This window comes from Lepidochelys olivacea (genome assembly GCF_965140295.1).
Source record: "Lepidochelys olivacea isolate rLepOli2 genome assembly, chromosome: 9".
NCBI classification, from domain to species: Eukaryota; Metazoa; Chordata; order Testudines; family Cheloniidae; genus Lepidochelys; species Lepidochelys olivacea.
The window spans coordinates 49,826,201-49,840,822 of record NC_140419.1 but is presented as its reverse complement, the minus strand read 5'-3'; the positions used below and the strand labels follow the sequence as shown (position 1 = coordinate 49,840,822).

At 44.7% G+C, this 14,622-nt stretch overlaps 1 protein-coding gene across 2 annotated transcripts in view; it reads right to left on the bottom strand.

Moving 5' to 3' along the window:
- SENP2 (SUMO specific peptidase 2) overlaps window positions 1-10,776 on the bottom strand; it is a 50,831-nt gene extending 40,055 nt beyond the window's left edge. Inside the window, exon 1 of one of the 2 annotated variants that reach the window (XM_084638482.1) lies at window positions 10,629-10,776. In XM_084638482.1, the coding sequence (XP_084494608.1) occupies window positions 10,629-10,729 (101 nt within the window). In that variant the 5' untranslated portion in view covers window positions 10,730-10,776. Of the gene's footprint in view, window positions 1-822; window positions 864-10,628 lie in introns of those variants that run through there. The other variant, XM_084638483.1, reaches the window with a different exon arrangement.
- Between the last annotated feature and the right edge of the window lie 3,846 nt (window positions 10,777-14,622).

Here is a 14,622-nt window from a genome sequence, read left to right as displayed (position 1 = left end):
TCATATAGTAATTTGTGTTGTCAGAAGGGGGTCGCGGTGCAACGAATTTTGAGAACCCCTGCTCTAGTTCAAGCCAGCAAGTGACTTGTGCCCCATGCTGCAGAGGAAGGTTAAAGAAACCCGGGGTCTCTGCCTAAAGTGACAGATGGCCCAGCCATCTCTGCCTGCTCTTGGCAAATAACTTCAACAGCCAGAGATAGGATATTAGATAGGTAGGTCTCTGAGTTACTACAGAGAATTCTTTTCCAGGTGTCTGGCTGGTGGGTCTCCTATATCTCAGGGTCTGATTATCAATCTGAGCTGGGCAAAAAGTCCTTCCTGACCCCATATGTGGCAATCATACCATTCCCTCCAGTTTTGAAACCAGTTAGGTTTTGTGTCCCCACTGCCTCCCCTTGGAAGGCTGTTTCAGAACTTCACTCCTCTAACCATCAGAGGAGTAACAGTAGCCAGTGAGCAAAGACCAGCAGGAACCCTGAGTTTACTTCCCCCTCCATACCCCCCAAAAAAGACACCTAGATATCACCTATCTTTCACTGTCACAATTTAACCTTTAATCACTGGCTTGGTGGAGGGAAGAGTAAGGGCCACATGTCAGGTAGCCTTTGAAACACAAGCTAAAAAACTGTATCAGGATTTTAAACTTAGATGAACCAGATGTAGGAGCCAGCACTCCCAGTAAGCCAAATGTTAGTGTCCCTCCTGCTTTGACAGGATAGAGCCCATCAATGTTCATCACTGTAACATGTATTTTACTTTCTTTAATAACTGCACAAAAGAGCCAGGCTTTATATTCATGGAACAACCCTTACATATACGTACGTAAGATCAGGCCCTGTCCTTTTCATACCCTTTTTTCCAAACCAGTGTGGAGGGCAGTTGGTTGGGACATACAACTTAAGGCTGTAAAAAAAGTCAAATTTTCATTTGTTAATTGCAAAGAGATTAATACTGCACTCCAGATGTACAGTACAATAATGGTGAAGTGTTTCTCCCTCCCTCATTTAATCACCCTTGCCCAACCCCAATCCATAGTTTTTCACCCTTCTTCCATTGTAACTGCACTGCCTATGCTATGAATACTACAGTCTGCTCCTGATGTGCACATGTAACAGGAAGTGAAGCACTGATCAAGAACAAAAACCAGCTATAGAACTAAGGGGCTCCATGCAGGGTTTCTCTCCAGAGGAAAAAGAAAGACTTTTGGTAAAGCACCCTCCACTCCAGCAATCTGACATTTCCTGATTTATGAATGCTTGACTTTGCAACCTAAACAGATTTCTTGTCACAGTTTACCAAAAGAGAGACTTTTTAAAAAAGCAACATAGAAAAACAAATTATGTGCAGCTAATCCCTTCCTTACTTCCTCTTTCAAACCTCGGAGTTTAAACCCATCAGCACAGATTTCTGCCACTTAAGCCAGAGGACTAACTACATTAGCTGGCAGCAGAAGAAAAAAAAAAACAAAACACACACACACACACTTTTCTGTGGACTGCCCCACTAGACAAAGACACAACCAAGTCCTTTGACATTACATATGCATGAGCAGTCCTTGTTTCAGCATTACATATGCACAACTAGAACTATCTTACAAATATAGCCCACAACAAATATTTGTCACACAGACAGCTAGCAGCTTACAGTGGAGTTTGTGGGAGGATAAGAAAAACAGTGGCTCCCAAACGTTAACAACCTGTGAACCCCTTTCACTAAAATGTCAAGTCTTGTGAACCCCCTCCTAAAAAATGAATATTTCCAGGGATTTTCTCCTTTACCTGAGTATAAGTTATAAAAGCACTGATCTTGGAAATATAAAATTTGTTTTTATGACATGCTTATTACACACTATCAATCATTACAGTATTTTGATTACATTATGAAAACAGCAACACTCTTCCAAAATCTCACTTTCATAGCTTGTATCACTTTGAATTAGCCTTTTAGAAGACAAGGCTCCTATGTTTCATCAAGGACTATCAGACGTGAAACAGCATGAAGGTATTTAAGAAGCCAACTCAAAGAGTTCCTCCTACACAAGTATTCAGGTCTTGAGCAGTCCAGGCAAACAACGCACATTACAACAAAGCTTAAACTTGTTCTTCATAATTTTTAAAAATACTAGCTGCCTATTTAATTTTAATAACAGCAAAATATATTCACCTCCCTTTCCATTTCTTACAAGGAGTCTTGAAGTTTAAATCTCCTCAGTGTGATAGATATGCTTGCTTTGATCTGCTTAGCTCATGAAGTCCAGGGGCTCCGGGCTGCTGGCCCCATGCTATCCCTAGGGACAGCTCTTTCCACCATTAGGGAATTTTTTCCTGAGAACCCCCTATAACCTTTTAAGAACCCCAGTTTGGGAACCACTGTTCTAGAAACACAGTCTAGGACTAGAAGACAACAATGGCTACTGAGGCAGCATTAGAAGTGACCCAAGGAGGAGACGACGAGACTAAAAAGGTGGCCAGATGTAGAAGCTGAAGTATGTACATCATCCTTGAGTAGTTATCTGATAGAAGCTACTTATGTATGAAACATCACCTGATACAGCTCATTGGAGAGAAGATCTAAGGATTAGAAATGCAGCTGAGATGACGATAGAATTCAGACAGATTTCAAGGCATAATACAGGAGAGGAGAGAGAGGAAGTGGCACAAAACAACTCAAGAGCTGCAGACACCTGCTGAACAAAGAGACCTGGAGGGCAAGCTGCCAGAAGAGGATGGTGATCCATGGAAGACCATGACCACTAGGACAAGGCAGAGGAAGAAACCAGCTAGTGGTAGCGAAATTGAGTTGGGTAACACCTTTGTTGCACTGGGGGAACGACAGAGTGGCAAAGAAGAAAAGGGAAGCTAGTCCCTGCAGGAGAGAACAAAATGATGGAGAGGTGCGCTGGTCCCTCTTAAGGGCAAATGAGGATGATGTACACTGGACTGGGAGAAAACATAGGACAGATTCATACTAACACCAGGAAGAGACAGCTGTGTGTGACTGGGGACTCCATTCTCAGAAGAGAGCCTACTTGGAATGCAAAAAAAAGGGTTGCAAAGGAAGCTACAATCTGGAGATTAGAAAAGGTAGGAATAAAGTGAGAATTGCTAAAAGTCAAGGTGAATTAGCTCTTGGCAAGGAAATTAAAATAAGATTTTTTTAATTGCATAAATAAAGAGAAGGAGGATGGATTAAGTTGGACTGTTATACAGTGTAGATGGCAAGGAGATTAAATAGGATCTAGCTATGGCCCAAAAATTAAATGAATATTTTGCCTCTGTTTTCCATAAGGATAATCTGGAACATGGGCTCAAGGCAGGACAGCTGATGGAAGTGAATGCACAGAAATTGAAATGACCACATCTGAGGTGGAAGAAAAACTTAAAGAGCTTAATGCACTCAAACGGGGGGGGGGGGGGAGAGAAGAGAGGGGAGGAGAACCAGACAGACAATTTCCATCCTAGAACTCTGAAAGAGCTGGCACATGAGATTGCTAGTCCAGTAGCAAAGATTTTTTTTTTTTTACCCCTTAAATCTATTCGGGGATAGCTATTCAGTTATATGGTACTAACGTCCTACCTATGTTTAAGAAAGGGGAGGAAATTACCCAAGCAATTAGACCTGTTTGTTCCTTGCATTCTACTGAGGTGAGACTAACTGAAAGAAAAAAATAATTCAATTCATGGCAGTAAACAGTAAAGGAGTTGGAATACAACATGGGTTTACCAAAGGTAGATGATTCCAGACTAACCTGATCTTTTTTGGGCAGTAGTGTGCAAATTAAGTTTGCTGATGAAACAAAGTCAGGAGGCATCGTCAAAACAGAGGAGGATTGGAATACTGTATAGGAAGATCTGGATGACCTTGAAGGCTAAAGTGACAGAAATGGGATGAAATTCAATAGTCCACAGTGCAAGATCATGCATTTAGGATCTAATAAAAAATTTCTACTACAAGCTGGGGGCTCATCAGTTGGAAACAGAAGAGAAAGACCTAGGTGTGTGGGTTGATTACAGGATGACTATGAGCCACCAAGTATCATGTGGCTGTGAAAAAGGCAAATGCAATCCTAGGATGTATCAGGTAAGGCATTTCCAGTAGAGATAGGGAAGTATTAATGCAATTGTATGAGGCAGTGGATAAGACCTCATTTGGAATACAGTGTACAATTCCAGTCACCCACATTCAGGAACAATGAATTCAAACTGAAGAAGATGCAGAGAAGAGCTTCTGCAAAGGGCTCACCTTATGAGAGGAGACTTGAAAATCCTGGCTTGTTTAACCTAACAAGAAGGCTGAATGGATTGGATTGCTCTCAAAAAATACAGAGGGGTAAACATCCAAGAGGGCAAAGACTTTGGCACAAGAAGAAAAATCAGCAGAAACTGGCCATGAACTAATTCAGCCTGGAAATTAGAACGTTTCTAACCAACAGAAGAGTGAGGCTCTAGAACAGCCTCCCTGTACAAGTTGTAGGGGCAAACCAACTTACTTAGTTTTAAGAGAACTGGACAAATTTAGGAGTGTGATTGTATAACAGAGTTGCTTCTAATAGTAGGGGGCAGAGCTCAGCAGCCCTGGTGCTCACTTCTGGTTACATGTTCCTAAAGGCTCACGATTCAGGGCTTCAGCCAGCCACCGTGGGCGTCCAGAAGGATTCCCCCCTGACACCACCTCCTCCTCCTCCCCCCAACACACAGAGTGTTTGGCCTCCTTCCTCTGAAGGAAGGATCAGGGATAGCCACAACTAAACATGAGACATTGGATGGGGCACTGACCATGTTATCTGAGATGCTTGGATGGCTCTTTCGTGCTCCCATGCTCAGGGTCCAACTGATCTCCATATCTGGTGTTGGGAAGGAATTTTCCCCCAGGCTAGATTGGCAGTGACCATGGGGATTTTTAGTCTTCCTCTGCAGTGTATGGATGCAGGTCATTTGCCAGGATTATCAGTTTCTCTCTCTCAATCATTTCCCTGCCATTCCAAGTGCCTCAGGTGTTGGTGTGCATCAGTCCATCCTATTCTCTTCCTGGAACACAACAGTTTAGTCTCCCGAGAACCATAATACTTTGGTCTAATTCTGGTTGTTGCGTTTGGTGAATAGGTGCTGATGGTCTGATATACAGGAGGTCAAACTAGATGATCTGATGGTCCCTTGTAGCCTTGAACTCAATGACTTTGACAGAGGGGCTAAGTAGCCTAGAGTTGGATCTTCCACAGTAGAGTTCTGGATTATATTCCCAGAGCGCGTAACCTGTGACGCCATGCTTGCTCCACATATGAAACTTTTGTAACTCTTAATACGTTTTAGTGGGGGGAGCAAGTTTAAGTTTCAGTGCAATTGGTCCCCTAAGCCAAACGGTATTTTGATGAGAATATTTCTGTTTGCAGTCTCTGGCACCAGAAGTGAATTCCCTGCTCTACGACATGCTTTAGCAATTATTCTGTTTTTGGATGCTAATAGAGCAATGACATTCTAAATTTGTCATGAAGGACTTTATTTTTTGCCTCTCAGTAACCATACAGTGAGATTAATAGTCAAGGTATTGAGAAGCATTTATAAAACAGCAAGCAAATTGCCTTCTTACTGGCAATTTAATAAAACTTTGGAATTTGTCACATTTCTACATTTGGGATTAGGACTTCATCCACTAACTTCCTAAACTTTTGTAGAATCTTCTGGTTAAGCAAACTGGAAAAAATATACAGAAGCTGCTTAGGCCATCTCTATGGGAGTTCATGCACCTGCTCTTCATTACCCACAGGGATGGAGGTTCTTCCCTCATGTAAGGAGGAAAAGTTGAAGCTTACTCCAAAAACTTCAGGGCCTTAACTACATGAAAAAGCTACAATTTAAACTGTGATCTTTAACCTGATTTGGTTAGACTAGTGCAGACCTCTGTATGGGGATGCTTCATTTGGATTAAAGTGGCTTTATTTCAATTTAACCTAAAGATATATCAAAATAAGATTGGTTTGAATAATGGATTGCCCCCTCAGCCTTTTGCACTGGTTTAAGTTTACATTACGTTAAACCAGTGCAATTTTCTCCCATAGACTAGGCCTCACTGTATAGGCATTCAGCTGTCTGTTCAAGCTCCCTCTCACTGATGTACAATCTCCACACTGATTTTCCTTTGATATGCAATGCCCTCTCCAGCAAGAGGATTCTCTGCTCAGTCTAGGTCAGGATAACACCACATCCTGACAGAAAAGCCACTGATCCCTGTAATACCTTCATGGCCAATCTATTCTGCTGCAGCACTGAATACTAGAAACTAGTGAAGTCTGGAAGCACTACTAGGTGCTTGCCCTTTAGACAGCTGATAAGCAAACAATTCTAACCATCAGCCCTATATTGATGTCTGATAAGCTCATGCCCCAGCTGGCTAGGCTCTTTTCTTGTTAAACACACTCTAGAACAGACAGACATAAAATGGTGAGCTCTTTAAGGTGATTTGCACATCCTGCCGGAGATAAAGGGCATCTCAACTACTAATACTGAAAGCATGTTTTCTAATATGACCAATCATGGGACAAACTTTGGAAGAGGCCTCAGGTTATTTTCATCTTGACTCCATGACCACCATTGATAACCATCAGATTGCTAGTTTATCTAGGATATGTCAATCAATATCACTGGAGCCCTGTGTGGATACAAAATTTGTATCCATATCCAATCCACAAAAATGGTCCGTGGATATCCACATCCACGGATATAAAGCAGATATCCACAAATTTGCTGGGCTCTAACAATCACCTCTTCAGGCTTTAATACTTTTTGAAAACAGGATCCTTTGACCATATCAAGCAGTACTTCCAAATGTGTTAAGCCTGTAGAGCGTAAGAGTTCAAATTCGGAACTTGTCAAAAGCCACGTCTCTGCACAAGTCCTGTTGCTTACTTGATAAGCTGCTGAGGACACTAGAAAATGCTGGACTCAAGAATGCATGTGGATCCTTTTTCTTAATCAGCATACTAAATCAGAGCTACAACTAGCACTACCAAATGTCTGAATATTCTGGGAAATGCCCTACTCACAATGGACCTGAATACGAATTACCATAGTACAATCTGAGAAAACTTGAGTCTTCCTAATCAGGCTATGAAACAGGCACCTGCAGAGCCTATGAAAGCCAAGTTCCTGAGTGAGTATAAACAGTGAACATTGAAACCAGTATTCCAGTTCATACACCAGTTGGTTCTCTGAAGTCAAGTACAGTGTTAATATCACTTATTTCAAAGTAAATAGGAAAGTTAGGTTCTTGGAGTTACTTTCCTTAAGAACCTTCTCCATAGCTACTGTTTCTAACAGAAATCAGATGCTTCCTACATACTACTACTACTTTTGGAAGAAGGAACGTGATTCAGAACCCACAGTGATAGGTGAAGTATAGAAGCTTAGTTCAAAATTGGAGGTGCTGTAACCTTGAGCCTGGACAGCCTTGTGAACTCAAAAGTCAGAAGTTTAAAATCCAGCACTGGGTTGTGGATATGCAGGATATCCTTCTCCTATTACACACACCAATCTTGTTACTTCCCCAGAGCAAAACTGAAAGTGACAGAATACCGCATTCCGATACTGAGGTAAACACCAAAAGGACAAACTGAAGGAAATTCTGAGAAAAGCAGTAAGAGTTATTGAGGGTAGAGGGGGGCATGCATAGAGAGAAAAACATTTTTAATCTTTCCTCCTAAAGAAGTAATGTTGCAAAGGACTCCCAAGTAGACAGATATGATCAAACCTTTCAGACACAGGGAAACTTAACACAAAGGGAGGAGAATGAGCAGTACAAGGGGACAGAACTGCAATTAATAGGATGAAATTAAAAATCAAGTTCAGGCTGAATATCAGGAAAAAAAAGCTTTGTGACAGTGATATTTCAAACCCCACACCGCCCCTTTGGAGATATTTAAAAAAAACAGAATAAAGCACTAGATAGTATCCTACGGACCACAGTTTTTTGCTTCAATGGTTCAATTTCTCATATTGCCCATCAGTCACTTTTTACAGAGTTATCCTGTGCAGGAACCTAGACACTATGCACATAAGGCTTTCTTCATGGTTCACTGCAGGAGTGGGAGTAGAGCAAACAAGACTGTTAGTTTAAACAACTATGATTTTGACAGGTAAAGATAAACAACCAAAAATTCTCCACGGGGGGGGGGGGGGGGGAAATTATGTAGTTCTCAGTAAACACTTTGAAGATAGCAGTCTAACACTTCTAGTTAAAGAGACACCATCAATTTCAAAGTCACAACTTTCAGATGATTTACCACCTAACATCCAAGATTACTGTAACTGAAGTACAAAAAACCCAGAAAACTCTTTCACAGTTGTATCACTTGTGTTTTTGACAGTAATGTTGTTGGATCATATTAAAGAAGTTCTGTATTAAAATCACAAATGAGTTTGATTCCCCGTAGTTTAAATTCCAGGGTATTACTAATTAAGAGGTCTCTTAGTTTTCGGTACTGTTTCGCTCCCTCTGTGTGTGAAACTTGCAAGCTGCTAATTGTGTTAGTACATTCTAAGACAGAGTCTGTTCTCAAAACAATTCTTTGCAACAACTACTCACACAGAGAGACTCAAAGCAATACTCTGTAACAACAGAAACAGCACCCAAAGACTCCCCGCCCTTTTGTTGTATTCATTTTGCTGTGTTAACAATTGTGATTAAAATAGAGATAGAGGATCTATGTGGATGAATGTTTGGTGTGGATAATAACTGAATGATCAGGGTGGTGCCAGCCTAAGAATCCAGTGGCCGAAGAAGGTATAAAGTGGAAATAACCAGAGGACCCCCGGAAGGCAGACTGGAATCCACCCAACAGCCTCAAGAACGGGAGAACCAAAGAACAAGATAACATCTGGCAGCACAGAGCCGTCAGGAATGTGCGATCTGCTGATTGATTCAGCAACAGCATGATGAAGCAATTCCTATAGACTGGCATAGGAAGAAATTCCTATAAAAATGGACTCTAGAAAGTGAGAACTTTGGGGTCTGATTCTGAAAACCAACTTCCAGGAGCATCAGATGAGCATCTGACCTGACAAGGCCCTGATCCCTCCTCATGTCCAGGCCACCTGGCCAGTGGCTTGGCATGAACAACTCTAAGGCTACTAACTATGATAACAACCTTGCAGAAGGTGTGTGTGTAAATATGAAATTGAATGGAATGTTATAGCTATAACTGCTTACTATGATTCTTTCTGTATTTACAATAAATGTGGCATTTTGCCTTTTCCCCTTTAATAAGATCCTGCTGGTTTTTATTTTATTGGTATAACAGTGTGTCCAGTCAGTATCATTGTTTCCTCTATACAGTTAGTTCCTACTTTTATTTGTTGGGTCTCACACACAGCAATAAGGGATTGAAAACATTTTTCAAAATAAGAATAAAACCATAAGAGGCAACAGGGAACTCCTGTTCAAGTTCTTAAATGTAGGAACACTGTACTCAGTTTAAGACTATTTAGATTTCAAGTTGAATATCCAGTTAATTGATTTAATTGCTAAACATTCCAAAATAACCTTGTGCCATAAAGTTTTTGAAACAAACATGAATCAAACCTTACAGAGCATATCTGGTCTACCACTTCTACTCAGAGTCACCTATTGGTCCATTAGGCTAGTTTTCTACAGGAAATAGCACCCAAAGTTAGCTGACCTAGCTAAATCAAAGATTCTGATGCTTGAAGTGAGCAGAAGTCAGAACAAAATTTCAGTAAATCTCTGATGGCTTTGATCTCTTAAAACATACTCTTTACAATGTATTCTCCAACTCTAGGAATTTACAAAATAATAGCTTTCACCTACAGAGCAATTAGACAGTCTGACATACTCAATATGCTCGGCATATACCTACTGCCCCAAAATTCAAAAGCCATGGATGGTTGCCTTCATGAAAGACGATCGGACACTTCTCCCCATACCAATGACACTCCGTAAAATCAACTATTCAGGACCTTATTTACGTCATCATTAGGTCACCTATATTAGCTCAACATGAGGTCGTTCAAATGCCTGTTAGACAACATTTTCAAATACATTCCATGAATCAGTGCTGGTGGGAAGCAAATTACATGCAACCACAAAAAGTTGGGCGGTTTGCTGCTTGTGGTGAAGTCGATGGGAAGCGGCTGTGGGATGTCTGGGCAGGGCCACCCTTATGTTACAGCCCTAGAAAAGCTGGAGTAAGTGCACCCCGAGCCCGGCAGAAGCAAGTGCCTTTGCTATTTCGATTATGCAGGGTCTGGGTTTGAGGCCGAAGGCGCATAGGCTCCAGACGCGGGGGTGCGAGGCTGCAGCGCGGCGCGCCAGGGCGCAACACACCCGCTCCAGCACTGTCCCGTGGCGATGGGGAGCAGACCCGGCCGGGCGCAGGCGGCAGCTCCAGGGTACTGCAGCAGAAGAGGCTGGCGTCCGACTCTCGGTACAACAGCAGCCTCCGCGTCCGTTCCCATGCCGACGGCTCAGGCTAGGGCTCGAGCACGGAACAGGCCCCAGACGGACCAAGCCCGCGCCAGAGTCCAGTACACGGCGCCGGGCGCGCGGGGCCCCGGCCGCTGGGGGGACGGGGCAGGGGAGGCTGCAGAACCGCCCGCCAAGCAGCGGGACTCACTGACCTGTGGTACCGTCTCTTCCGCGGGGTGGGGGGTAGCGTGTCCCGGCGGGGGGCGCTGGGGAAACCCAGGGAGCGCAGCGCTTCCACCAGCCATTTGTACATAGGCCTCAGCCAATGGAGGCGGAATTGCGTCTAATCCACGCGACTGCGTGACGTCACGGACGGAGCCCGGCCCCCAGCAGGCGCGCGCTCCTAGCCTGCTGTCTGAATCTCCTCTACCAGCGCGAGGTCGCCCCGCCCAACAACGCACTCCGCATTGGCCTGGTCGGCTGTGATTGGGGGAGACAAGGGAGAGGCGGGGACAGAGCGTCGCCAGCCTCTGCGTCACCTCTGCTGTGGGAGTGCGCGCCTCAGGCCAAGGCCAGGGGCCCTGGCGAGCCGTGCTCAGCGCCCAGTACGTCACCGACCCCGGCGTCCAGCCACTGGCCGAGTCAGATCACCTCTCCTTCTTGCCGCCGCTCTCAACCCTGCCACCCTCCGTCCACCACAAACACGCTCCTTCCTCTGCACAACTCCCTCCCCACTGAACAGCTGTTGGATCAGATTAAAGAAGTTCTGTATTAAAATCACAAGTGAGTTTGAGTTTGATTCCCCATAGTTTAAATTCCAGGGTATTACTAATTAAGAGGTCTCTTGGTTTTCCCTACTGTTTCGCTCCCTCTGTGTGTGAAACTTGCAAGCTGCTAATTGTGTTAGTACATTCTAAGACAGTCTGTTCTCAAAGCAATTCTTTGTAACAACTACGACTCAGAGAGAGAGAGACTCAAAGCAATACTCTAACAACAGAAACAGCACCCAGCGACTCCCCGCCCTTTTGTTGTATTCATCTTGCTTTGTTAAGAATTGTGATTAAAATAGAGATAGAGGATCTATGTGGATGGATGCTTGGTGTGGATAATAACTGAATGATCAGGGAGGTGCGAGCCTAAGAATCCAGTGTCCAGCAGCTGAAGAAGGTGTTGGGGACACTGGGGCATGGCCACTAGGTAACTCGAGGGGATGGAAGACCACAAGTGTTGATGAAGCCCCCTCGCACTAGGCCCAGGTGTCCTTGCCCCCACCCCCCGCCTGGAGGCACTCGCAGCAGCTCTGCGTACTAAGCCCAAGCGTCCCTGGCCCCCCCGCCTGGAGGCACTCGCAGCAGTTATGCTGAGGATCTGCAACAATATGTTGCAGAGTCGGACTGCCTGAAACTAAGCAAGGCCAAACAGGGCAGATATGGAAGAACAATGCTGAATAAAGCAGCTTTATGTATGGTTTAAGAAATGATACAGAGCACAAGGGCACTAGCTGGGAACTGGATTGGCTGGCTATATGGATACTTAGGGCAGCTTGCTATTGGATAAGTATGCTGGGGAAAAGGATGTATAAAAGCCTGTGTAACTTCCTGCTCTGTGTGCAGGATTTGAGATTCTATTCTCCCTGTACCTTTTTGCAGCTGCAAATAAACTTTTCTGCTTCTCCACCCCATTGTGATTATTGGGTGTAGCACACCCCACCCTCACTTCCCCCACATGCACACCCTCCCCCCATCATGCACACACCTGTCTTCTCCACCAGCTCTCTTTGCTCCATCAATTTTAATGGCAAAGATTCATACCTAGTTTCAGATACCGGTCAGCTTAAACATTTTACTTTTTGATCCTTGAACATTGCCTGTTGCTTGGGTTAGTTTCAAGAGTCCTTCTAGTGTATCTATTGTTATTTACAAAGCTCTCATCACGGTGGTTCCACACCTGAGCATTAAACAAGTAGCATACCAAAGGGGAGTCAGTAAAGTCTTCAATTTTGTGACTGATTTAATGGGGTCTTAAGAAGGGTGAAAGAGTTAAATACTTCAAAAATGACCTGTAGAAGAGCTCTGTGTAAGCTCTTAAGCAGGTCTCTTGCCCCAACAGACATTGGTCCAATAAAACATGTTACCTCACCCACCTCATTGCTTCAAAAATGAGCCTTTTAAAGTCAATCTCAAAAGCTACTTAAAATTTGACAATTTTCAGATAAATTTCTACTATTCAGTTAGGAATAACCCTATAAATCTCAAAGCGTGAGTTCTTTTCATTATACTTCTGTGATGAGGGTCAAAGGTAAACATAAAATAGCCTTTTCTGAACATCTGGTTGCAATCTTACCTTTGGAGCAGCTGTTGCTTTTGTCATTTTTTCCCTGTAACTTAGAGAGGTGCTCAAGTAATGGGGCTTTTCTATTGCCCAACTGGCGTGATGAACAAGAGCTGCAGCAAGAGGTTCTGTGGAGCCCATGTGCATCATATGTCTACTTTGCAAAATGTAATGCCTCTAATCTAGTGGTACTCCACTACTGAGTAGCGCATACCAGTGATGTGTACAGTTATGTCTCCTGCTCATGGTTGAGCCATGGAACATACTAAACTAAAAGAGGTGATCCTTCAGCTTAATCTCATAAGTGCGTGCGACTTTTGGTGATCAAGGTCTCCCACTGGCAACCTGTATTGGGTGCACAGAGAGGTGGCCTGTACAGCCTCTAATCATTTGAACTGACCTTCTCTATTCTGCTACATTCTTGCTAAGAGCTGGCCAGAACTTATTGTAATATTTTAGATGAGGTCATAACACTTATATAATAAAGGGTGTCATACTTCCAGTATTAGCCCTTTCTTAGTTCACACTCTTTTTAAAGCTGACTTTCCTCAAACTGTCCACAATGACTCCAGAGTATGTTTTTTTAAAAACAGGGGAGAGCGCAAACACAGTCCCCCGCTACCACAAATTATGCACTTGAGTTTCCTGCATTTGGGGAAATCACAGGGGTCAGCACACCTGCAGTGCAATGGATGAGCCTCACCCTGGGAAAACCACCTTCATGATCATAGTATCTCCCCTGCCAGGTAAGTTGTTACAGCTCATTTAGAGCCCATTATAAGTTGTTAACATTGTACATAGCAAAAATAAAACAGAGTACTGGCTGCACATGCACAGTTAAACTTCCCACAGCCATTACACACAATGGTATTTAAATATAAATATAGACTGTGGAATGTGGCACAGTTAGCATTGCTGTGGGAACCTTAATGTTTGAGTTTCATATTTATTTAAAGTCGCATCACTAGTAGTAATACAGGTTTGCCACTCTACACACACACACACTGAGCAGTATATTCTCTTGTTTTCATAGCTAGGACATTCATTTTTCTTGGGATGTTTTGTCTTTGTGAGTAGGCATCATTTCCTCCAGCCCACCCCACACAAGGCTGCAGGCACTTGAAATCTTAACTACTATCACCCCTTAGTTTCAAAGAACACCATGGTCTCAAACAGTCACCTAGAGCTGCTCAGTGTCATGTATTTGACAGCTCCGGCACTCCTGCCCCCATCTCCGGAATGGTGTTACATCTTAGCAGGGCCGTCCTTAGGCACACGCAGCTGCGTAGGGCACCATGATATTTGGGGCACCAAACTGCCCCAGATGTCGTGGTGCCCTAGGCAGCTGCGTGCTGCATACGCGGCAGCACCAGCCGCGCCGCCCCACGGGCTGCCCCCACTGCAAGGGGCAGGGCCATCCCTGGGGGGCGGACAACTCCCTCCGCCCCACCTCTTGCCCTTCCCCCCTGCCCCGCCCCCATTTCACCTCTTCCCCCAGCGGCCCCGCACTCCCCGGAAGCGCAGCAACCTGCCCAAGCCTGCTCCACCCCGCCGGCTCGCAGCCGCGGTGCTCCGCTTCCCGCCGCCGGTGAGTGGGGGAAAGAATCGCCCCCTGCACTCACCGGCGGCGGGAAGCGGAGCGACGCGGCCCCAGCCCGCTCCGCTTCCCTTGCCCCGGTCGCAGCCATGTCGCTTCGGTTGGGGAAAGGAGTTCCCCCGGCTCTCACCGGCGGCGGGAAGCGGAGCGCCGGGGCTGGCGGAGTAGAGAGGGCTGGGGCCGGGCTGCTCCGCTTCCCGCTACTGCCGGTGAGTGCGGGGTCGGGGGGGAAGAAATCCCTCCCCCCAAGCCCTCTCCGCCTAGGGACACGGCTGGGG